Source organism: Platichthys flesus, chromosome 16, assembly GCF_949316205.1.
Source record: "Platichthys flesus chromosome 16, fPlaFle2.1, whole genome shotgun sequence".
Taxonomy (NCBI): Eukaryota; Metazoa; Chordata; class Actinopteri; order Pleuronectiformes; family Pleuronectidae; genus Platichthys; species Platichthys flesus.
Genome location: NC_084960.1, coordinates 4711629 through 4737748, shown reverse-complemented (window position 1 = coordinate 4737748; position 26120 = coordinate 4711629). Strand labels below are relative to the sequence as shown.

Here is a 26120-nt window from a genome sequence, read left to right as displayed (position 1 = left end):
ATTGATTGGCTTTAGCAGTAATTGTTTTCTCTGTGGTAGCGAAACACAAGCATGTGTACGTACAGTCACTTGTGGTTGTGCGTATGTGCGTGTGTGTTAAGAAACCGGAGAAGGGCGCACTCCCCCTGGTGGTTTCGGCTGACCTCTGTTGTGACAGTGTTGATGGTTTTATTGGCTCCAAATTGTGTTATGAAGTCATGAAATCCACTGAAACAAAAGGGCGCTCCCTGGGCACATTGAATATGAAAGGCTTAATACACAAACCCTGCCAGTGTGTGTGTGTGTGTGTGTGTGTGTGTGGGTGTGTGTGTGTTGATGTGTGAGTGCAAGAGTATGCATCTGTGTGTTTTTGTGTGTGTGTGTTCTTGTGTGTGTGTGTATGTACGGCATGCCAGATGAGACGTGTGTATATTAATGCACGTGGTTCTCAGTGTGTGTCTGTGTCAAGGAATATGGATTTCAGCTCCAACGATATCCGAGAAGCAATTTCCCCTCAACCACACACACACACACACACACACACACACAAATACACACATACACACACAGCGGCAGCCTGCCAAATAAGTAGTGTCTTAGGGAAGCTTGATTTTGGGCAGTTTTTTATTGGAAGCTGTGGACCTACGCTTTCATCTGTTTATACCACAAATCACAAATTAAATTGTTGATGGGGATTGTGGATTGTATCAAATGTAATTGTTATAGACCGTTAAGTCACAAAACATCTGGATTTCGAATCAAGCATCCTTTTTTTTACCAGAAGAAGATGATGACAGTAGTATTGAGGATGTTGACGGTCGCTATTGTGTTGATTGTATTGAAAGCAATCGTTTTCTGTCCTTAGAATAAAATGATAATAACATGTTTGTCGCTGTGGTTGACGTGTGGATCTCCCCCCCCCTGCAGAGCTCTCTGTACTTCTGGATCAAGAAGAAGCTCGTTGACATGAAGCCCCGCTGGTGCAAAGAGCACGAGGACTGGGCGCTCTACCTGTTCTCTCCAGAGAGCCTGTGAGTCTCTCGCACATGCACACGCACACACCCTCTCTACACAACACAATACGATGCATGTGGAGACACCGTCTAATTCCAGGTGTGATCTGATGTACTCATTCAAACCACATGTTATTACCATGTATGACCAGGATCTGTGGTTCCTTTATTTGATTACCTTGGCTCCCTTTTCTTATTTATATATTGTTTACCCTCTTCTCACTGATTATCTCTTGGTCAATAGCTTTAATCCGACCATGGACATATTATAGATGACTCATTGCATCTGTGTGTGTGTGTGTGTGTGTGTGTGTGTGTCTGTTTATAGATTGCGTGTTTGGTGCCAAAGTGTGATCTCTCACAAAATATTCGACCATGTGGTTCTGGTTTTCATCTTCCTCAACTGCATCACCATTGCTCTGGAAAGACCTGCAATAGACATGGGTAGCACGGTGAGAAACACACACACACACACACACACATACACACACACACACACACACACACACACACACAATTACAAGGTGTTTATTCCTACAGCAGCTATTGAATGGATCAATGGTTCATGATAATACTTTGTTAATTTAACTGGTAAATCAGGTCAGTAAATAAAAGCCTCCCTGTATTAAACTGACTGAGGCTTTTGGAGCTGATCTATTGTCATAGACTCGACGTGGACACAGAAATAAACCAATCTACAAACCAATCGATGTCAGGTATAGGTCGACAGTGTAGATGAGGACGACAGGACTTACACAAAGTGTGTCACACAATAGTTGTACTACTGTAACAAAGATGTGAACCTTGATTTATGATCGTGCTTCAGACTTTTCACATGAATTACCTTTTTAACTTCTTTCCTTCTTCAGGAGCGAGTCTTTCTGAGCGTGTCCAACTACGTCTTCACTGTGATCTTCTTGGCTGAAATGGCCGTAAAGGTAACTCAACGAAAGGTGTAGATTTCTAGGTTATTAATTTACCTTTGAGTGCTGTCATGTATGCATGATTCCATCATGGTTTCAGTTTGTCCTCAGTGTTTTGGGCTTTCACCCCAGGTTGTAGCTCTGGGCTTCTGGAATGTTCTGGACGGTTTGTTGGTGTTTGTGTCTCTGGTCGACATTCTGGTCTCTGTGGCCTTCAATGGTGGAAACAAAATCCTGGGCATCCTCCGAGTTCTACGTCTGCTGCGAACTCTACGTCCACTCAGGTAAATACTGAGTTTGTAGGTGTTTTGTTGTAAACTCTAGACATCTTACCCTATTTCATTTCCCTGTCCTTTAACTGAATCTATCGTATGTCTCCATTTGTGTTGCAGGGTAATCAGTCGAGCCCCGGGACTGAAGCTGGTAGTGGAGACTCTCATCACCTCTCTCAGACCCATCGGGAACATTGTCCTCATCTGCTGCGCCTTCTTCATTGTCTTCGGCATCTTGGGGGTTCAGGTAGTTTGCACACACACAGTTTCTTTCGAAGCCCGATTATTTGAAATATCAAAGATGTTTGATTCAAGATCCGGGGGGGATCCGACTCAATTGGAACTATTAAGATTCTTTTGTAAACACTGAATCGACTGACCTCCAGTCGGGAACCCAGCAGGGATTTTCTGAAGCAGCAAATTGGGTCTAAAATCGCCCTGATTATCCTCCAGTGTGCAGCAGCCTTGAATGTCAGTCCTGTTGATCAGCTCCATATGTGAAAGTGGCTTGAGGCAGGGTTGGAAGTGTCCTGAATATCCAACGGAGAATGATCCTTTTGTCCCTAAAGAGTGCGAGTTGTGAAAGAATGACAGTCGGGTTAAGTGTGCAAAAGGGCAACATGACCCCCAGGCCAGTGTTTCAGCTGAGCACTCAGGAAAACGCCACCGAGAAGAACGAGCTCTGTGAAACCTTCTTTTATTTCCTGACATTAATAGCGGGATGTTTCAAAAGCCGCGAGCGCTGGTGAGATAATGTGTAAACGGCAGCCAAGCAGACCTCTCTCACTGTCTCTCTCTCTCTCTCTCTCTCTCTCTCTCTCTCTCTCTCTCTCTCTCTCTCTCTCTTTCTCTCTCTCTCTCTCTCTCTCTCTCTCTCTCTCTCTCCTGTTGCGCTCAAGCTGTTCAAGGGGAAGTTCTACATCTGCGAAGGTCTGGACACAAAGAACGTCACCAACAAGTCGGACTGTGTGCCGCCGAATTTACGCTGGATACGAAGGAAGTACAACTTTGACAACCTGATCCAGGTACAGATTAGCACACTCACCCGCTCACGCCCACATTTTGGATAAATGATTGACCAACTGGAATCGATGTCTTCTCTCTTTCCCCTCCAGGCCCTGATGTCGTTGTTTGTTCTGTCGTGTAAGGACGGCTGGGTCAACATCATGTATGACGGGCTGGATGCGGTGGGTGTGGACCAACAGGTAATGATGTGAGGAAGTCGCTCGGCATGTTTCGCGAAAACAGCCAAATATCTGTGAAGAACCAACTATAATAAATACCCTAACCCCGGGTATTAGCATTAACGCAAATCCACTTCAAAGTACAGCGTGAAAAAGAGACCGAGTGGGAGTGAACAATTAAATGAATAGACTAAAGGCGAATTCAATTGCTGTGCTGCAATAATACCAAATTAAAGTGAGGCTCCGAAGAGGAATTAATAGCACACACTTCAAAGCTTCAATTGATGTCCTCAGATCCACGACTGTCTCCGGTGTAATTGCCTGAAATGTGTTTCATGTTTGCAGAAACGTTGACTGAGTGACAAGAACCCAAAGAATGAAAAGAATTATATAAATCTTCATGTGTTGAGCTGCTGCGACATGATGATTGTAAACTCTTTTTTAAAAGCTTTTAACAGGAGGGGACTTGTACAGAATTCACATCTCCCTCTTTGTGTCCTTACTAAACATTTAATAGTGATTTCAAAAAACTGAATTGTCTCTCCACTCCTCCCCTCTTTTCCTCCTCTTCTTCCTCTCCCTCTCCTCAGCCTGTGAGAAACCACAACCCCTGGATGCTGCTCTACTTCATCTCCTTCCTGCTCATCGTCAGCTTCTTCGTCCTCAACATGTTCGTCGGCGTCGTGGTGGAGAACTTCCACAAGTGCCGGCAGGACCAGGAGGAGGAGGAGACCCGCCTGCGGGAGGAGAAGAGGCTGAAGATGATAGAGAAAAAGCGCAGGAGTAAGGAGAATGGAGGGGCTGGTCGGTAGTCTATTTTTCTGAGCACTGCCTGCTTTCAGAGCCTGACCAAAAGAGAACGGGAATGAACAGAGAGAAAAGCAAGGAGCTCTATCTGGTTGAGAGACTGACGGGCTCACGCAGACAGCGACAGATCGCTGGCAGAGTGCGTGGGCTGCGCCAGTCTGATGCATGTGACTGCACCCCCCCCTCCCCTCACCCTCACCCTCCCCTAACACTGCATGGACCATTCTAAGCAACCTCTACATATTCATATTAACCTGACTTAAGGAACTACACGCTCTCTCCATCAATCAGTAGAGCTGTCCCACCAGTATTAATGTTTTTATAAGTGAAAGAATTATATTTATTGTTGTAAATCTTTCATTACCGCTCTTCCTCCTCCGGGAATTTGGCTCGCAAAATGTTTCCGATTTCCCCTCCCTCCCTCCCTCCCTCCCTCCCCTCCCCACGAGTGCATGTGCAACCCCGAATCCTGAGGTGTCTCAAGATACAAGTGGGACGATTCCTGTTCCTACGCTTTGACTGGCAGACTCAGAAACATAGCAGACGCTTCTGCTGCTGTATCTGCAAAACATCTGGGATACTGAGCTGTTAGAGGATGTTAGGTTGATCGGATAAAGGCACATGCTAACATCGGAAACACAAAAGAAAGCAAAAGAAATGCTCACAGTATTTTGATATGACTATATTGTGGAAATATGGCAAACTTTTTAACTGGCAGCCTTGAGTATCAGGGCTCCCCCAGTTTGGCCCAAACACTAAATTCGGTCCATCTACACCTGAATTTCAGAAGTAGACTAAATGGTGTGAGCAGGAAGACGCTCTTTTCATCTTCTCATGTTAGTCACACGTCTCACTGGTCTCAAACTACAGAAACCACAGAAATGTAATGTGATCTAATAAAGGAAAAAAACCTTACTCCAGCATTTGGCCATTTTATCAAACCAAACATAATAATCATGACAAAGTTTTAGACTATTGAGATTTCTCTGTGGGGATTAACTTCCTGTAGTGATGCTGCAGGAGAGGAGGGTGACTCCGGTGGTTGTTCAACTTCACAGACGGAAAAAGAATTTCAGCTGTGGAGAAAAATGGAATTTAAATGACATTTAAAGAAACATTCAATTCCTTAATTTGCACCTTTTTGGGGAAAAGAATGTGTTGTTGAACATCCACTGACTTTCCATGACAGGCATGTCAGCATGCAGGAGATATGGTGAGCACATGGGCCGGTGACATAGACGTGCACGTATTCACATTAAAAACACCCAGAACCATCATCATGGACATGTGAGGACACAGTCAAAACATAACAAGACATAACAAACACAGTCACTCGTGCTAAAGCACCATTTAATTGAGGTGTTTTACTTGTGATTGCACCTACAATTAAAGTCTGTTTAATGTTGAATGGCAGTGAAAAGCACAAAAACATGTTTTAATGGCAGAAGGTCTCTGCTAGACAAGAATGAAATGACATGAGATCCTGTAAAACTCAGAGGATTCTGACATTTTGTTGACATTTCAATTGGAGCCAGAATAATGATATGATATTAAGCGTGAGAGCAGGGACCCTTTTTTTCTTTCAGACTGGTAGAAGAGAGAATCACTTAAACCTGCAAATGTTAGTTAATCTCAGTAAAGCCTGGTATCTAGTACATGCAGTTTTCAAACTATTTGCTTCACTCTGCACCGAACCATTGGATTTTTTGACTTTATATTATACAGCCTTGCCTGTGACTCTCATGTCCTCTGCTCCTTGAACATGCCATGCCACACAGGCAGTGGTGTGCACAGAATGTCTAAGAGACGGGGGGCTAAAATGTAAAAGGGGCAACAACAAGGCGTACCAAAGGGGGGGGGGGGGGGGGGGCAGGGGTTAGAGTTAGGTCAGTTAAGGTCAGTGCACTTGTACGTGGAGCTTCAAAGTCTGTACTTCTGATGTGACTTGAAGCCAAATCATGTGTCTCAGTTCTCCAAAGACACATCATTAATATCCTAGTTCAATGGAGGCAAGAAAAGCAGTTGTTAATCTGAGCATGGAGTCAGCAGAGGTCGCCCTCCTCCCTGCCCCTCGTTTCTTTTTGCACACCACTGGATACATGTGTGATATTAAACATTCAGGTCGCAGCTCCTCCCAGCGACGCTCTGGTTTCGCTCTGTGCGTTTTAACTGGTTGTTGCCTGTGTGTCCCTCCTTGTGTTTGTGTGCTCCAGAGGCCAAGCAGAGGCCTTATTACGCAGACTACTCCCCCGTGCGTCTGTCCATCCACACACTGTGTACCAGCCACTACCTGGACCTCTTCATCACCTTCATCATCTGCATCAACGTCTTCACCATGAGCATCGAGCACTACAATCAACCGCAGGTAACGTGTGCACGCGCGGGCACGGAAGTGATTCCTTCACACGTTTGTTTGCAGCTCTGGATTCGAAAAAATGTGATTATATCGACCCAGCATCAAGAAAACACTCATTATTAGATGCAACAACTCCGCAGTAAAACTTCTGTTATGATTTGGTGCCAGTCAAGAAAAACTGAGTGAAGCTAAAAGCATCAGGTGAAACACTGATTTATGATCCTGCCTCATAGATTCTCCCTGTTTGTTCCTTTTAGTGATTATGATAGATTTAAGCATTAGTTCCACGATCATAATTAGTCAGTGTTTATTGCTTCTCTGTCGCTCTTCTATAGTCTCAATTAAGTTCACTCTAAATGAAGTTTAGCACGAAAAAATAATCTTCCAAAAGTAAACACGATTAACTAATTTCATTTTAGAACTCGTATTTTTTTAAAAGGAGTTACAACAAGGTTTTCTTGTTGGGGTGTAATGAAATGAACGTGTGTGTGTGTGTGTATCTGGTTGTGTTTGTGTGCTCAGTATTTGGAGGATATCCTGAAGTACTGCAACTACGTGTTCACGGTCATCTTCGTCATCGAGACCCTGCTCAAACTTGTGGCGTTTGGGATACACCGGTTCTTCAAAGACAGGTAACACACACACACAGAGGCTGCTCCGTCAAAATTGGATAACATGATGTTGTGTAAAATATAAAAATACTCATTTATGTCTTTGAGCTCGATTACAGTCACATGTGTTGACTGAAAAAAGACAACAAGTTGCGTTAAAACTGTTTTTTTGGTTTGTTCTGTTGGCAACTATTATGTGGAGCAATGTTTGTGCGTTTGTTCAGGTGGAATCAGCTGGATATAGCTATCGTGGCGTTGTCCATCATGGGCATCACCCTGGAGGAGCTGAAAATGAACGCAGCGCTGCCCATTAACCCGACGATCATCAGAATCATGAGAGTGCTCAGGATAGCAAGAGGTAGACCACTCACACACACACACACACACACACACACACGTTTATCAGCTACACAATCACAACATAGACAGTGTGTTGATGTGTCAGTCATCACAACAAACACCATGAATGTAGATTTTGTGATGCACTTTTTTATCGCAAGTTCAGCATTAAATGTTCACCAGTGCCTCCTGGCTTATAGAAATAAACACAAATCCCTGCTGTGGGTGCAGAGATGCAGTTGTGTTGTGCGGTGCCACTGAAACCTCCCCTGTGTCTCTGCAGTGCTGAAACTTCTGAAAATGGCCAAAGGGATGAGAGCTCTGCTGGACACGGTCATGCAAGCGCTGCCACAGGTAAACCCAGACTCTTTTTATCCATATGTTGGTTTTTAATTGGTGTTATCTGTGTGTGTGTGTGTGTGTGTGTATCTGTGTGTGTGTGTGTGTGTGTGTGCGTGTGTGAATCCAGGATCAGGGTGAAGGTTTCTCTCAAATATCTACCCTGACCCTAAAATGTATTTTTTTCATTTTTTTGTACATTTCTCTCCTTTCCTCTCCTGAGCTGAACTGTGGACTCCTCCATTAGATGTTTCATTCAAAATGCATGATACACTAACAAATGCCAGACACATCACATTGAACACAATTTGTGGCAATCCCCAAAGTTCAGAAGGAATCTGGATCCATTATTGAGAAGTTTCTTCTCTTTAAAGCCGCAGATTCCCCTGATGTTTCTCAATGTTCTCTCTGTCCAGTCCACACTCTTCTTTTGGTGCATCCATGGATAATAATAATAATAATAAACTTTATTTGCACTTTTCCTACTAGAAATGCAGCTCAAAGTAAGGATGCTGTTCAGTGTCGTAGGTCTCGGCCTCTTCTGCAGAACAGAGCAGCTGCACCAAAGATTTTAGTTGCACAAGCAGTGACAGGCCCCATTGTTCTGCTCTTTGTTAAATGTCAAGTGCACAGAGAGCATAAGCACAGGTTTCAAAGAACTGGGTGAAAGGAAACACAATGGGCATTTTATGATGCTCTGCTGCAGAGGTTGTTCCAGGAGGTGCATAAAGTTCACAGGGTTTACCCAGAATGCTTCTTCGGGACTGTTTTATTTTGTTATTTTATCTAGTTGTCCGGAGAACAAAGCATCTTTTTGTTCCATTTGTGTCAAATTATTATAAAAGCAGTAAAATAAAACTTCTTCTTTTCCCCTGCAGCTTTAAACGAGCTGTGTTTACTCTGCAGTGTTTGTTGTGTTCAGGGATCTGACGTGAATTTTGCTTCCAGGTGGGAAACCTCGGCCTCCTCTTCATGCTGCTCTTCTTCATCTACGCTGCGCTGGGAGTGGAGCTCTTTGGCAGACTGAGTCAGTCTCACACAAACACACACACACACACACACACACTACATACACACACACACACAGGCATGTTTTTGAATCCAAACCACAGTCACGACTTACAGCAACACTCCCTTCCCCTTCCCCTTCCCTCTCCCTCTCTCTCTCTCTCTCTCTCTCTCTCTCTCTCTCTCTCTCTCCACCATGCTCCCATTAGAGATCACATTTATTTACATATCTCTTCCTGGAGATGGGCTCGATCTATCGAACTCATTTTCTCTGAGAGCGCGACAATGTGTCAGGGAGCAGGATTAAGCGAAATGCATCTGAAGAAGTTTCCAGAATGATTTTGTTCTGGGATGTCTGGTCTCCAGTTTCATGAAAAAACAAATCCCAGTCCCATTTTGTGCTTTGATTTCATTTTGCTCTTGTGAAAGCGGTGTGATGGGCCGTTCTCCCTCTCTTCACTTTAAATGCTGGTTTGACACTCAAGAAGAAGCAAGAGGAAGTGAACTGTACTTTGCTCCAGGCCTTAAAAAAAGATAGCATGCACTTTATTGATCCCTGTGGAGACGTTTGGGGGAGATTATTATAGAACAGCTTGTTGAAAGACCAGAAAACGTTACTCTACATTCCCAGTTACATCCAGGACTTAAACCAATTGCTGCCCCAGGAAACTCTGTGGAGCCTGGGTAGAGGGTAAAGTCTATCGACACTGGGGTCGCTCCATATCACCAAAAGAATCTCATTGTCTATCCAAGCTGACATCTCTATCGGCGTCTTCTACGTGAACGTTGTTTGTGTATTCTTCCAGTTTTATATCCGTCTTGTGGTAGAAACATCTTCGACTCATCCTCTCACTCCGTCATTTCCAGGACATTTCACCAGGAGGCTGGAGGGGAACATTAAATGTCCGGAGTTCCGTGCATGTATAAAAGCAGCTTTCTTCCGTGCTCCTCACTTCATTTTAGACTTTTTTAAGGTTTCTGGGATCTCACACTGATGATCACCTTTAAAATTGTACATTAAACATTCAAAACATGTTGTTTCTTTCCCAAGAAAGAGACTTCACTCGTTCCAGCAGAGGGATGATGTCCAGGATTATTTGTAGGACGACAGAAAGAATGTGAGGGAAAGCAGCTGTAGAGTTAAAACACCTTAAATCGTTAAAGTTCTTGGTGGGAGTTAATGTCCTTCTACCACCCACAGCGGTTTAATTGGCCCGTGACATTATTCTGTCCTCAGGGGAAGACAGTGTGACATCTGAACGTCCTTTGGGAAACCTAAGACATGAGTGAAGCTGTCTGTCGGCACTCTGGGAGTATTAGCTCTTTGCCTCTGATGTCTGCAGAAGGCCGAGCAGATAGGAGAAGGTCATAAGCAGGAGGAGATAGGAAAGAAAAAGTTTCAATTTGAATCTGAATATGAATCAAGTCACTGTTCACCACGTCCCGTAGCTGCTGGACCAGGAAACTCCTGATTCCAAAAACATTTTATAGATTTACAATCCAATACTTCATCACACGCGTAAAGTTTTAGTTTTACAATCAAATACTTCATCACCCTGGTTTTATTTTATACCACGTAGTAACTTTGAAAGAAACTTTCGTTTGTTTTTTCTCCTGGTGAACGATACTTAGAATAAAACACAAGGGGCGGACGTATTACTCCAGGTCCTTGTCTTTCACTTCCTCTTACAAAAGAAAACGACGCCTGCTGAAGGTTCTGATTCTGAAAAGAGACTCCATGAGTCCTCTCCGTCCAACTGGACCTGAAGACAGCTGTCTGCTCTCCTGTGTCATGTCCACATGGACACACTGTCCAGCCGCTCGTGTGTTTCAGTACACGCTGAATTCACTTTCTGAAACGAGACACTGACCCTTTTGTTGTTGTTTTGTCCTCAATGCAGAAAGTAACGTACGTGTGTGTTTGTGTTTTGATCAGAATGCAGCGACGAGAACCCGTGCGAGGGCCTGAGTCGTCACGCAACTTTTGAAAATTTCGGGATGGCCTTCCTCACACTGTTCCGTGTGTCCACTGGAGACAACTGGAATGGGATTATGAAAGTATGAACAAACACACAGAGACACACACACACACACACACACACACACTCTGAAATGATTACTAGATTATCTCACTGCCACAGCGAGAGCCATGACCTCCAAAACCAATTATAGAAGAATAAATTAGCTCAGAGTCGAGCAATGTCAACACTTTCATTTCTGTGTTATTAGAACTTGATATGAGTTATAAAATACATAACTTACTCGAATATACATAAATATAAAATGGCCTTTTTGACAAAAAAATAACAAGGACATAACTCAATGTACTTTTAAGAACATTTGTGTTCAGCAAAGAGAAAAGTTTGTACAAATGAGCAGGAGTAGATGTTCTCCTTAAGACTTCAGCCTATCAGCTGCTCTGCCTTCTGTCCGTCTCTCTTTCTGATTCTCTGTCCCTCTTCGTCCCCGATTCTCTGTCCCTCTGCAGGACACACTAAGGGAGTGTCATAAAAGTGACAAGTTCTGTCTCCCCTACCTGCCCTTGGTCTCTCCCATTTACTTTGTCACCTTCGTGCTCATGGCCCAGTTCGTCCTGGTCAACGTGGTGGTGGCTGTCTTGATGAAGCATCTCGAGGAAAGCAACAAGGTACAGTTAAAGAAATACCGTGTGAACCCTGAGATGCACATTATCGATCACGGTGAAACGCAGTCGCTAAGTGAACGTGCGTGTGAATTCCTGCAGGAGGCTAAAGAGGATGCAGAGATGGACGCAGAGATCGCCCTGGAAATGGCGATGGAGAGGCAACGCAAGCAAAGCACAACATCCCACGGCAGCTCGGTGGAAGGAGCCTACGTTGGGCCGTGTCCTCAGTCACCTGGACAGGTAGGAGGGACATCTGCTTCCTCATTGGTCAGTCGGGGATGTGCACAGAAAACGTAAATTAGGTTGTTCAGGGGAGAAAGTAGTTTTGACAACTCAAGGTACATGTTTCTGAATTATGTAATTTATCAGTGTTGGCAGTGTAACTCACTGTGTGGTCTCTGTCGCCCCCTGCAGGAGGAAGAAGTCCAGTGTGAAGACCCAGGCCTGCTGTCGTCAAGGAAGATGTCTGTATCCAGGATGCACTCCCTGCCCAACGACAGCTACATGTTCCGGCCCGTGCGGCCCGCCAGCGCCCCCTATCCTTTGGAGGAGGTGGATCTCAGTCCCCAGCACCAGCATTCAGGTGCCTCATTAGTTGTTGTGCTGTCTCAGCTTTGTGTTAAACAGCCACTGACATTATTCTACTGTTCTGTGATACAAGCATGTTTACAGCACCATAACAGATTTTATTTTAATGCTTTTGCTTTAGTCACATGATGCAGAATACTGCAAATTGTGATATAATAAAAAATAGAAAACACACAATGTGCTCCAACCTCCCCCAGGTCTCCCTCTTGTGGTTGTTCACGACTACACACACACACACATGATTTACATTCACCTGGAAAACAGAACTCCCAGTTGTGTCCCATCACATTAGTATTTCCTCCTCCAGTCTGAGCTTGTGTGTACGTGTGTGTGTGTGTGTGTGTGAGCAGTCACAGTAGCAGCAGAACAAACTGTAGCCGAGTCTCCTTAGCGCTGACGAGCACTGTTTCCCTGTATCTGCAGTCAGGTTCTAATGGCATGTTGAGGCCAGGCTCTGGACAGACACAGCTCTGTCCCAAGGTACTCGCTGCTGCACAGGCTCATCTGCTCTGTGAATGCATCTTCAGCTAGAACGATGCTTCACTTCAGGACCAAGCTGCAGAGTCACAAACATGAAAAACCTTTTGTATTTGTGACTAAAATTAAAATCCAGAGAGTTGCGTTTTAAGCTTCAAAGCAAATCGACGTGTAACAAAGTGGCTTTTCAGCTTGGACTTGAAGAAAAGAGAACTTGTCCGAGCTCTAACTCTGACGTTGCTGCACAGCTTTTACCTTTATTGAATCTGAACTCACAGGTGGAGCTGACCTGTGAGTGCAGAATGTCTGAGACCCTGGTTACACAACAGTCCACACAGATGGAGCTCAGTCTAAAGTCTAAAGAATCTAAAGAATCAGACTGTTAACGTGACCAGGATCTGATTAACATGCTGAGAACTGCGATACTCTTCTGTACTCTTCACTTATTGTTTTTTAATGGGCGAATGGTTGTTAATGATGTTTCTGCAGAAAACGCTTTATTTTGATGGCAGATTTCTCATTAAAGGGCAAAAATTAATTTAAATCAAATTTGTTGCTGAAATCTGAATTTTGCGGTCAACATAAAGTCTTAGAAGTGTTTTTACAATGACTTCTGGAATTTAATGACTTTATATTATACCAAAGTAATGAGATGACTATGTGTGTATGTGCCCGTATATGCATGTGTTTTCCGCACAAATGCACGTGTCTGCAAACAAAGTGTGTATAAATATATATTGTATCAAACCGTGATTCAAACTCTGTCCCATCTGAATCCTCAGGCTCAGTGACGTCGGTGCACTCGCAGCCGTGTGAGAGTCGCGCTCTGCTGCAGGTTCCGGACGTTTCCCCCGTTCACCCCCGGTCGCCTCCCGCCCTCCCCCTGCCCCGCATCGCCCCGCCCACACCCAGCCTGTCTCCCCGCGCCCTGCGCAGACAGGTGAGAGCTGCGCACACACACGCAAACACTGAAAGACTCACAAAAATACAAACACACAACGACATAGATTGTTTGACCATCATCTCATGTTGTGTGTTTTTGTTCTTCATGTTGCAGGTGGCAGTTAAAGTGGACTCGGTGGAGTCGCAGGGTTGCGAACAACAGGAGAGGCCAAACCCCGTCCACCGTCCTCCCCCGTCCCCTTCTCCCCTCTCTCCTCATGCCTCCTCCCCATCTCCCCTCCCTCCGCCTCCTCCTCCTCCCTCCTCTCCCTCAGCCCTCCCCCTCCCACCCAGCCCGGCCTCTGCCTACCCGCTTCCTCCTGCGTCTCCCTCTCCCCTTCCTCCTCACCTGTCTTGCCCCTCTCCCCTTCCTCCTCCGCCATCTTCTCCCGCACTTCTCCTCCCCCCTCCTCCCTCTCCACGCCTCCCGCGGCGCCCCGCAAGCCTCCGGAGACCCCGACCCCCCTCCGCCGCCTCCCTCTGCGACCCGACCGACGAGGAGGTGTATCACATCACCAGCCGCAGGTGGAGGGATGAGGAGAGCAGAGGGAAGGTCGGCCGCAGCCACTCCCTCTCCCCTTACACCTCTCCACACTCTCTTGAGTCCTCGCCGCTTCCTCCCCCGCTTCCGCCCTCCTCCTCAAAGAGCACGCTCAGTCTGCTTCAGGAGGGGTTGAAGGACCGTGACTTCAGGAAGGGCCTGAGCATCGACCACCAGGCCTTCCTGGACAAGCCGTCATCACTGGCCGTTGGTTATCCCGACGACCACCGCCGCCATTCCATCGAGGTCTGCCTCCCACAGGCCGTCATCCCCGACAACCGACAACCCTTCGCACAAGAGGCCCACCGCTCGGAGAAGGGTGGCCAGGCATTCCCTGTCAGGGTGCAGTCAGTCGGGGGGGGGCACAGAAAGAAGAAGATGAGTCCTCCCTGCATATCCATCCACCCGCCCTCAGAGAAGGAACCCCCCCAAACCTCCTCGCCCCCAAAACTTGCAGACTGCAGCATGATGCTGAGGCGCAGGACCCCCTCCTACGATTTGACGCCACACTCGCAGGCGTCCTCCCCGATGCACACGGCGCTCACACCCATCCACAAACCTCTGCAAGCACACTCGCCCACTCACACACTGACACTCTCGCGGGGGTCAACTCCGACACACACTCAGTCACACACTCCCCCGCACCCGTCCACGCCCACACACCCGCACATCCCCATCAGTCCAAACATCTTCATCCAGCCTCACGCACCTCTCGGCCCGAACTCCTTCTCACAGTCACGCTCCCACTCCCCGGCGGCGAGGCACTCGTCCCTCACGGGGGACTGCATCCCCCTCCCCCAGTTCACCTTCGACCAGCCACAGTCCAGATACATGAGCGGCCTATCACCTGGCCTGTCAGACGCCGACACGGCCACCTGCTCCTCCCCTTTCGACAACAGACTGGGAAGTGCTGCGGGATTCAGTGCAAAGAACCGGAGGACCGCCCAGTGAGCGTCGAGCGCTGCCTTCAGGAAGTCGTTTCTTTGGTCCCAAAGTCTCTGGAGCTGGATTAGTGCGGCCTCGGCTGACCTCAGCACAGATTGGATGCTACGGGGAGAATGAGAGGAAGAAGATATCCTGGGAGAGGGATGTTTTTTTTTTGTTTTCATTTTGCTGAATACTGAAAAGACATTGATTTGTCTTTCCAGAGAGATGCTGGAACAGTCCTTTCCTTGGATGATATACAGTGGATCTATTATCCTGAACCCAGTGCGAAGGACAGCAGCTCCACCGAGGCTGAGCCAGTGTAACAGAACCCCCTGTACGTGGTGTGTTCGGACTAAAACTAAAAACACGCCAGGACTAAAGCCACCTAACTCCGTAGCCAAAGTTTTTTTGTTGTGACACACTGTCCCTTCCCATGCAAGCCAATCAGGAAGCAGCGTCTGGCTGATAACCTCTGACCTTTTACGGGAAGCGGGTTTGTGAAATGCGAGCACTGGGGGAAATTGTGGGATATGCAACTTCAGGTTTTCTACAGAAGTTCTACTTGCCCCTCCTCTGCTCCTCGATCACATTGATCAGAGCAGAAGTATGTGTGTGTGTGTGTGTGTGTGTGTCTTTGTGTGTTGAGTGAGGGAGCGAGTGTGCGTTTTACTGTTCGACCTGTTTTCATTGAAGTCGGCCATGTTAGTCTTACGCCTGCAACGACAGAGGAGGGGGAGCAGGGCAGAGCTGTAGTGTTTGTGTATCTGTGCAGTGTAAATAAAGGAAAATACTGTATTTGGTGAGATTAAAAATAGCTCTATCCATATGCACATATTTTTATAGAAATCTAAAATGTTTTTGCACACAAAATTTAAATTTCAAGTTGCTTGTTTTCCCTCTGTTGTCCTCTTGTGAATGTATGTTTCTTTTCAAAGCGGAGAGCAGGGCAGTGAGAGGGAATCGAACCCTCCTCTCGGCAGACGGGCTGCGGCGGAGGAGTGGGATTTTAATTTTTTCTATTTTGAAAAAGAGAAAGAAGAGAGAGAACAGGGGGTGTGATGTGTTTCTGTAGCTTGGTCTCAGATCTCTATGTGTCCGGTGTCTAAATAACAGTCTAAAGACGGGGGCTCAGTGATGCGTCCCAAATCGAATCCAACACGTTCCTCCACCTGGACTCTGCAGCGAGTTCAATCTGTCCCTCCACGGATTGAAATCTCCTAAATGACATTCGGAATTGTATCATTTCTATTGGACCGGATGAATACAGGTGAAGGGAAATCCAGTGTCAATCTCATGACGCAGGCATCACGGAGCATCTCCTCTTCAACTGTTCTCAAGCTGAATCAGCTCCGACACCACTCAGTGTTTCTGTGCATCTAAAGACAACCAAACTTACTAAGTATGTGTAGCCAGAGTGCAATAATAATATATACCTGTGGTAAATATAGTGACCTCGACGCTATATACAACAGCCACACTCGTGTTCGTACATACTGTAGAACTACTATATATGATATAAACCCGTTTTATATGACGATTAAGAGTGTTTCTATCTCTAGTGTTCATGCTACTATAGGTTTCCTGCTCCCTGGGTGTGGCGGTGGCAGCGGTGGAAGCTCACGCCCACCTGCAGTGTGACATGCTTCCCTGCTGAGGACTCAATAACACACTCATTACTGTTTTATTTTTAATCCACCCTGACTATGAAACACAACAACACAATCAAGACTTCACGTTTGTTTAAAGGTTCAATGTGAAAGATTCAGGTGAAAGGGCAGAAACTAAATATAAAATAATATATGTGTTTCATTTAAAATATACAAATTGTTGTTTTCTTCAGCCTAGAATGAGCCTTTATATATTTAAATACTTTATATTAACATCATGAGCAGGTCCTCTCTACTGAGACCGCCCTGTTTTTTTACAGTAGCCCAAAGTGGACAAACTAAACACTGTTTGAGTTTTTATGTCTTCAGGTTCTCTCTCATGTTTGGAAGGATAGGGTGAAGTGAGGGGTATTCAGCTGCTACATGCAACTTCACCACTAGATGTCACTAGATCCTACACACCGTACCTTTAAATCCATAAGAGTCCTGCTGAATAAACCCACAGATGAAAGCATGCACCCCCTGCAGGTGTGAATGACAAAGTATGGCGAGCATGTTCCTTCCAGTGGCTGAATGTTCACCTATGAAGCCAGACTGGTGTTCAGCCACAGCACAATATGTCTTTCTGTTTCGTGCACAATCTGGTTTGTCACTGGCCCACGAGCAGCATGCGTGTGAGCTGCTGGTTCCAATCCCTGACCTTCAAAGGCAGCTGGCTGGGTCGACGTCTTCGTGTTTAGTTCTGTTGTCTGATCAGCATGTCACCTGCACACGTCCTCGGTGATCTGAGTGAAACCAAAGTGCTTTGATGCTGTGAGATTATCACCTCAGGCTCTGGTTGTTGGTTTTCTTTTCACATTTGTGCAAATTGAAAATGATGCATCTTTATAGATTTCACCAACCAAACCGACCACATTCAAAGCATATACACTTTTTCCTCTTAAATCCAACTAAACTGCCCTTAAGGGTCTATTAATAAGCTCCAAATTTAATATATTATTATCATGAGAATCTCGTTCATTAGCTTCACATCTCTCCAGCGGTATGCATGTAACTGTTGAGTTAAAACAGGAGGAGAAAAGCAAGAGAAAAGAAGGAAACTACTGTATTTTCGGTTCATTTTGCAACACGTCCACAGCTTTGACCCGATTGGTTGGTCAACATTCAGCAGTGCTGTGCTGCAGCTGGATGTTCAGGTCGAGGGTTCAGATGGAGTTAGATAAATGTCGGCGTCTCGCAAAGACAGATTTAAAAGCTCTCGGACAGTGAGGTCACAAATTGACCGAATCACTGCAGCAGCATCTGATGTTGGATTGTGAGATGTTGTTCTCCGTCATGAAAGTGGCACAGTTCCTCATTCTCCCTGGTTCTAGAATCCTTTTTTTGAAATACAGTTTGTGCGTGAACACTGTCATCGTGCAACATGTCCTGTTTCATGTCCTCTTCCTGCACAGGCTGTCAGCGACGGGAGGTTTTTGAGAGCAGTCTGTCTCCTTCTTATTTGCGCAGACGACACCGGTCTCCAGCAGGTTGCCATAATAATCAGTACAGTTTGGTAGGGTGACTGCATAATTGTTCTTACGATTTACAGATCTCTGGATCTCAGTATTTAAATCCTGTTTTTTGAGGAAACAGTTTTGACTGTTTGCATGTTTCCGATTTAAGATATGAAAAAAAAAAAAAAACTTTGGGGAAAAGAATCATCTGGATGTTTTAGAGATTTTGATATATGCATTTTCAGATGTTTCCATTTGTAGATTGACTACCTAATTGCACTGGGCTCTGATTAATCGGTATCTGTGAAAATACTGATGAAATGACCCTCTTCTTTACCGGGTGGTTATTTGCTGTAAGAGGACTGAGCTTCTCTTTACACAGTTTTCTAGACAGACATGGAAACCAAACTGGTTCTCTCTTGCTTGGAACCGGTGATATTTAACGTTGAGGTGAACCTTTTCTTCACACAATCATGGTAGAACTCTGGTGATGGTGAAACTAATTAACTGATGTGTATTTTCCGTAGGAGTAGCCTTGACCCTGACGCTCTGTAACAGACAGATCAGGTTTAGTAATAAGATGTATTTTACTTGCTGGTCCGGCCACAGCAGCAGATCCAGATGTTCAAGCTGTGACACAACTTGATTTTGATGAATCAGACGCCTTCTCTTTTCTTTCTTTCTTTCTTTTTTTATTTTATGTTTTAACAACCGTACGGTGATTGGCTCAAGCCCCAAAAGACCCCCCTTAAGCCTTACAAGGAGGGGAGGAGGTGTGTTCTGTTTGTTGGAGAAGAACCAATGTGTCTGCAATAAAAAGCCCTCCGTTCGTCCCCGTCCCTGCGGGAGAGGGGGCGGGGACAGGGGAAGTGTTTAAAGGCTCGACACGCAGTCGGACTCTCTTCATTGTGTATCGTCGCTGATTATTGTGTGATGACCAACCGTTGTCCTGAAGGATGTTTCCCTGTCAATTAAAAAAATACAAGATTTTTTTTATTCCTGAAACAGTCTCGTCTGCTTCATTTATTCTTCATGTCATCTTAACAGTGTTCAATCCTTTAAACATTTAAACATTATTAAAGATAAAACCATTGGTTACTTACAAAAAGCAACATGAAGGAACATTTCAGATATTAATTTTTTCCAGCATATAGTTTTTTTCCTCTTTTTTAATTTTATACTTTGCTTGTTTGGGTACTTTTACTCAACCACAGTATTTGTTGCTTCTGCCAAGAAGGATGTAGTGGAATATCTCAACCACTAGGTGGCAATAGTTGCTAAGAAGTGTGTGGGAACTGTTTTATACTTGTAATGTTTTTAATAGCAAACCCAGTTCATTAAGTTTCAGTACTTTAGTAATAAAATGTGACATAATGGAACTTAATAACATAACATGTGTTGTTTATGTGCATCATATTTGTCCTTCTCTGTTATATTTGACTTTACTGTGTGACCTTTGCTCCTACAATTATCATCACGACCATTTAGTGTATTCATTAATTAAGAGAACAATTAATTATTATTAATAAAAAAAATTACAGAGGGTTTTTCAGCACAGTCTTGGCTCAGGCCCGAGATTTAACTGTGGTAGCGTGTTCAGGTGATACGACAGCAGATGGCGCCACTGGACATTATATGCACTGTAATGAGACATGATAGTAGCCTCTAGTGCTTTGTGTGTGTGTGTGTGTGTGTGTGTGTGTGTGTGTGTGTGTGTGTGTGTGTTTGTGCCAGCGTGCGTGTGTGTTTGTGTGTGCGTGTTTGTTATTGAAGCAACGTCACTTGTAATATGTTCCTGTGAGAAGCGAAAGGTCAAGATGACAGATCGGAAGAGAAATAAAAAGCCTCCTCCCCCTCCTCCCCCGACTCGAGCAGCAGCGGCTGCTAACAGCTTCTCCTTTAAAAGGCAGATATACATTTGAGACGTATCACTGCTGCAAATTCAATTTTAATTCATCACCCATTGGAATTTAATCAGTTTGGGGCCTTTTGTTGGTTTGAATCAGCAGTGCTGTTTGATGTGTCGGTGACTGAATGCAGCTGAGTCGGTGCTCGGCTGAAATGATCCCGTCAAAGCTGCATTCAAAGGCCGACCCTGCCTGTGACCATTAAAGAAACATCTCTCTTTTCTGGCTCACACTCTCTGTGAAGCCTGTTTAAAAGTGCAGATCGACTCCTGCCCGTCTCCATATGTCTCTGGCGCTTATCTGCTCTTCAAGTAAGTCAGTCACCAGGTTGCAGTCGTCTGCCTAGACAGGTTTAGAATCTTTATGGTGCCATGAAACTTCCACTATCAGTTTTTAATTGGATAAGCACATTTGGCAGTTCAGAAAAAAAAAAAAAAAGAAAACACCCCACTCTTCAAAAAAGTTTCCTCGTTCAGCAGCTGCTCCGACTCGGTGGGAAGCAGCTGGTTGAGGCTCGTGTTGGGATGAGAAGCAGGCGAGCGTCAGTGGAAAGTCTGGATTCAAACTAAAGACATTAAAGATAAACAACAAATTTGTAGCTGTTTCATAGCATCAAATAACAACAAGTTCATCAGATACATGAGCTCTTGATTGTCATGTCCCAACTGTTAACATGTAGGAGGCAGGATTCATGACCTGTACTGCAAAGAGCCACCAGGTGGCGATCGAGTTGCTTTGGCTTCACTTTTGGGGAACAGTTGTGTCGTCCATCTTTATCTCTATGGTTTAAACCATGAAGCTGCTCTGACTTCCTCTTAAAGGGTCAAAGGAAATACATGTCAATATAGTAAAACTCTATCAGGTTTAGTAACAGGAAATGGAGTTTAAAGTTGGATATATGACCTGATGTGATTGGTTAATGGATCTCAGGAACATTTACAGACATAATTAAGTGCTTGTTTAACAATGTTTTGTTTCCAGTGTGACAGAAGTATTATTCCAACCTGAAGATAAACATTTGAACTTTCTTTGTCACACTTGCGTCATAAACAATTTCCCATTCGAGCAGCCTGTTAGACTCTGGTGGTGTGAATGAGGACACACACATGAGAAGACGCAATGACTCATCTTTAAAAGCAGGGCCCACGCTCATCACGCCATCACACCGGGCCCTGCAGGCTCGAGACAGGGACGCCTGATTCTCCAGGAATAGTCCCTTTCCAGCAAAAATCAAGATTTAGCTACCACTGACAGCCAAGAGTCAAATATAATTAAAAATACAAGTTATTATGTGCCACTGGGACGGTGTAATCACTGATCCCTTGTTGCATGAGCTCTTCCTTCAGCCCAGAGTCATCACTAAAACATCTGAGGACATTTACCTGCTCAGAAACCATCACGGCTCCCTCAGGAAATCAAGGTTATGGTCACTGCAATTTTCACTTTATTATCATTATTATGAAAATATGCCTATTTTTTTAACAATCTATGTAGATCCAAAACTACATGAGAAAGTGTTGCACATCAACTAGGAATATAATCCGTCCTCTGGGTTCTCTTCTATCACAGGGTCCTGCGTTTTCACTGTCTGGATAATTTATGATCATCGGAGCAGAGGTTGTTGGAAAATGCTTAAAAAACTGTCTGCAGAGGAAATGTGTGCACGTGGAGCCACTGGCGGAGGGACGTCTGCTGGAGGAGACGCAGTTCCGGGTTTGGTCCGGACTTTACACAGGGTGTCCGGTGATGCTAAACTCAACTGAAGTGCACGTCAGCTTCCGATCTGACGCTCAGTTGGGTCAGGTAGAAGTCGACCCTGATGCTCTGATGGTTCCTGGCTTGGCATGAGACTCAGTGAATGTGTCTGTGCCCTAAGGGGGCTTGAGGAGATAACTCATATCTGTTGTGGCTGCTTTTCAGAGGGTGAAGTGTCATCTTCCTCACGTACAGGGGCGCGGGGATGGGGGGATGACTCATTTCTTTGCTTGAAGACTTGATCGGGCCTCTCCAGGCTTTTTGCTTCAGGCTGCCGGCTGCAGTAGAAACTGGTTATTTCCTGCAGCTCGGCAGATTTTCACATCTTTCCACGAACAGATGCTTGGACGGTGGACGGCGCCGACACGGGGATGGAAACCACAGAAGACACCTGCTCCACCTGCAGCAGCCTGAACATGTGCAGTTCAGTGGAGGATTATCTGTGACGGTTCCATGACGGAGGAAGTCAACACGTATATTCAGTGTGCATGAAAAGGGCTAATTCCTGATTCTCATTGTATTATTTCATTGGAAGCTAATGAGGCTTGTAGGTGCTTAGTCTGGAGATGCTCGGAGAAAAGATGTGGGTGGATACTGAAAACCTGAAGTCTTGTGCTAGTGAGCACAACACACAACAAGAACGAGAACAATTACTTTGCAATGAGATTCTAATTGAGCTCCAAATCGCTGCACCTGATTATTTTCACAGTCGTCATCAGGAGATCATTTCTTCTGTTTATCATTCCCGGAGGACGTCACTTTAATAAAGCATTTTGAAATGTGGAGTTTCATCTGCCGAGAGCAGAGTTCTGCCTCCGGTTGTTTGCCCGCTCCTCTCTGTTGTTACTTTAATGTACACAGACACATGCATGTTTTATTTATCTGCCTTCATGAGTTAGGTTTTGTATAATTAATTATGTGTCTTTACTCTACGACTATACTGCATTTGCTATATTTGTTTATGTGGTTAGTTCTTGATGACGTGTAGCCTACAGGCATGGATTATAACTGTACGTGTGTGTGTGTGTGTGTTTGTGTGTGTGTTATCAGATTATTGCATCTGAAAAACTACAGGAGGTCAATAAAAAAATAATGGGAAATTATTGATCTCTGCATACACAGTGCAGTGTTGTGTGTGAGTGTGTGGGTGTGGGGGTGCTTGATCCTGTGGCATCTGTCAGTCACATGTTTGCGGTTGAGTTACCCTCTCTCCCTCTCTTTGTGTGTGTGTGTGTGTGTGTGTGTGTGTGTGTGTGTGAGCACATGTGGACACCCCTCACGGCCATTCTGTCTCCCAGACAGCTGTTTGGTGACCTGATAACATCCCTCCTGTCCCTCCTACAGCACGTCACATGCACACACACATCCACACACACACACTTGGCAGCCCAGCATGTCTACCACTGGTATCCCCGAGCCATCACATACGTATACAATTAACCAGCATTAGTCCCGCCCACTCACTGCTCCCATCGTCCGGTCGTGTCCATTCATCTCTGGAGTCATAACCGAAAAGTTTTCATTACACAAACCTTCACATATTTGTTGCTTGTACATAAATAACCTTGATTATAAAAGTGAATGTTCCATGAAAACACAACAAGGACACACTCTGAAATGCTCACAGCCTTGGGGTTTGGCTTTGGATAGAGAACGAGGGTGTAGTCTTGGGTGTTTGGTGAGAAGGCAACATCCAGAGCTGCAGAATTCCCCACGCCTGTTCCAGGGACATTAAAGGTACAACTAGGACATAACACACAGAGTGATTGGCTTGTATGCATCGCCACTTCCTCTCTACATCATTTATTTTAAACCCGGTAGCAATACAAACCTAAATGTGATGGCTTCTTTCCCTGCCCATACGGCTTCCTTCAACCAAGTTTCGAGTCAAACCGTCCAGTAGTTTTTTAGTAATCCTGCTAAAATACACACAAACTAAAACGAAAACTCCTTGGCAGAGGTAAACACGGGATAATCTTTATTGACCCAAATGAACCAAAGCTGAAACTACAGGTTCTAATGAAAGAAATAAAAGAAATTCCCAAGTAGCTTTTTGGTCCCTTACTGGGTTTCTACTGTTGGTCACTATACTCTTTCTTTCATTTGAGACCCTCTGGGTATTTTCCAACCCTCTGTTCATTGTCAGTTAATCGTCACTTGGATTTGGGAAAACTTAGTGATACTGTGTAATCCTGGGGGACTTGCTGCGTTTGTCGGATGCACTTAGTTTATGGGCACTTGGCTCCAATCAAGTGGTGCCGTGCCGGCCTATTCCTGATGGGGACATCCGTTTAGGAGGAGGTGCAGCCAAACTGTCTGGAAAGTGTCCAATCTGAAGGCACTGGGGTACCGTCTGACATTGTCCTTCTTGCTCCAGTGGGCCGTGATCACTGATCGGAGCAGGAGCGGTTTGCAGCGGAGTGTGACACAGTCAGGTCCCGAGAAGGCAGCTTCACTTCAGGTACAGACGCTGCTAATTTATGGGCGGCTCCTCCTGACCTGGTGACTTTGTCGCCTTCAACCAAATGGATGCAAAGATAAACAGGTTTTATCAAAGCATCTGTCGTCAAAATATTCTGTCCTCGCCACATTTAACCTTTAGCTCTGCAACTACGAGACGCCTGCTTCTGTCCTGAGGCCAAAAGATGGAAATCAGACTCATGACTTTGCCACTTTACTTGCTCTCTATCACTCTCTCTATTATCTGGGGGGAAAAACAAAGCCCATTAATATTGTCTTTAAATAAGATAAATCACACGTACAATAGTTGCCTTTGAATCTTTTCAAAGAGCGAATAAATAAATAAATATATACGAACATGACAGAATGGGAGTTCAGTCATTTCACTGTGGGAAGAGAAGTTCATGGTGGGGGGGGGGGGGGGGGGGGCACCACAGATCTTCTGACCGTTGTTCCTTCAGCGTCCCAGCTCCCGTTCGACCCTTTAAAAGACTCCCAGTGTTTGCGTTGTCCGTTTCCTCCAGCGTGCTCGCCCCTAACTGGGAATGACAAACAGGTCACTGGTCAAATGTAGGCTATTGCATCTCCATTAATGTGTCAAATCAATACTGAGAGGATACAGTGGTCGACTCTGTGACCAGGGAGACCGGAGACCAGTCGATATTTTATAGTAGAGGATACCATTAAATGTCATGTAAGAATATTGTTATTATTTTCCTAATGGCGTGGTGGGGGTGGGGGGTGGGGGGGGGTGTTCCTGCAGACTCAGATTTATATGACTTTATGGTTGTTCGCTGCATCAATACTTCCATATACTAATAACACTGTTCAATCTATCTTACGTTCTTCTCTGCTTTGTGGTCCTTGATCGAACATTTGCCAGATGTAAAACTAATGATCCCCGACTTCCCATTGGAATGCATATGCTCTCGGCAGCGCAACGTTCAGATCACGTGACCTTTTGGCACTGACTTCCCTGCAGGGAGACACCGTAATGTGTTTGTGATTCTCAATAATGAGTTCCCTGTGACCTGACGGAGCCTTGTGGCATTTCTAATCTCACAGTGGCATTCTGCTACCTACAGGTTTGCTGTGGTATCTGTGGGTGTGTGTGGCCCGTCCTGGTTGGATTACTGGAGTTCTCTTTTGTTCAGTAACAGGGTCGGGGCTGGATTGAAACTATTCTCAAAAACAAGTGCGTCAGCGTGATGGTGTCTTACTTCTCCATTAAGAATAGTTTGAAGCTGCAAACGTGCAAATAGAATCAGCGAAAAACACACACGTGCACGCAGCACACACGTGCACACTCATCGCCATCCAATCGTTTGGTAGTCATTTGCTCAGTCAGGTGTGAATCTGTGACTATGTACCCATTTGTGAGGTCCGTATTACTGCATGTAACACCCCCCCCCCCCCCCCCCCCCCCACACACACACACACACCTAGCGCTCTCTGATGCTCTCGCCTCCTTGCTTCTCTCATCGGAGCGAGGGAGGGAGAAGAGAGAGAGAGAGAGACAGAGAGAGAGAGAGAGAGAGAGAGAGGCTGTACAGCAGAGGGACGTGCAATTTCATTTGACAGCTCCCTAGTGAAGTGGTGGAGATTCTCTAACGCTGAATCTAAGATAGATGGATAGATAGATGGCTGGATGAATGAATGGATGGATGAATAGATAGATAGATAGATAGATAGATAGATAGACAGATAGATAGATAGATAGATAGACAGATAGATAGATAGATAGATAGATAGATAGATAGATAGATAGATAGATAGATAGATAGATAGATAGATAGATAGATAGATAGATAGATAGATAGATAGACAGACACACATGCATACAGTATATACATGGATATGTTCTGGTTAAGGTCCTGACCTTCTCTGACAGGGAGGTTGAGTGAAAGTGGCATCTGGCATTTGGCCTGACATTTTCTCGAGACCC

At 45.1% G+C, this 26120-nt stretch overlaps 1 protein-coding gene across 1 annotated transcript in view; it reads left to right on the top strand.

Moving 5' to 3' along the window:
- Positions 1–19040, top strand: part of cacna1ha (calcium channel, voltage-dependent, T type, alpha 1H subunit a) — a 44449-nt gene extending 25409 nt beyond the window's left edge. Inside the window, exons 18-36 of the mRNA XM_062408112.1 lie at positions 907–1010; positions 1321–1444; positions 1862–1930; positions 2048–2199; positions 2308–2434; positions 3087–3212; positions 3303–3392; positions 3962–4154; positions 6392–6543; positions 7057–7166; positions 7370–7503; positions 7768–7838; positions 8772–8850; positions 10768–10889; positions 11320–11478; positions 11575–11715; positions 11890–12058; positions 13323–13480; positions 13598–19040. Of these exons, the coding sequence (XP_062264096.1) occupies positions 907–1010; positions 1321–1444; positions 1862–1930; positions 2048–2199; positions 2308–2434; positions 3087–3212; positions 3303–3392; positions 3962–4154; positions 6392–6543; positions 7057–7166; positions 7370–7503; positions 7768–7838; positions 8772–8850; positions 10768–10889; positions 11320–11478; positions 11575–11715; positions 11890–12058; positions 13323–13480; positions 13598–14974 (3657 nt within the window). The 3' untranslated portion in view covers positions 14975–19040. The remainder of the gene's footprint in view (positions 1–906; positions 1011–1320; positions 1445–1861; positions 1931–2047; positions 2200–2307; positions 2435–3086; positions 3213–3302; positions 3393–3961; positions 4155–6391; positions 6544–7056; positions 7167–7369; positions 7504–7767; positions 7839–8771; positions 8851–10767; positions 10890–11319; positions 11479–11574; positions 11716–11889; positions 12059–13322; positions 13481–13597) is intronic.
- The last annotated feature ends 7080 nt before the right edge of the window (positions 19041–26120 follow it).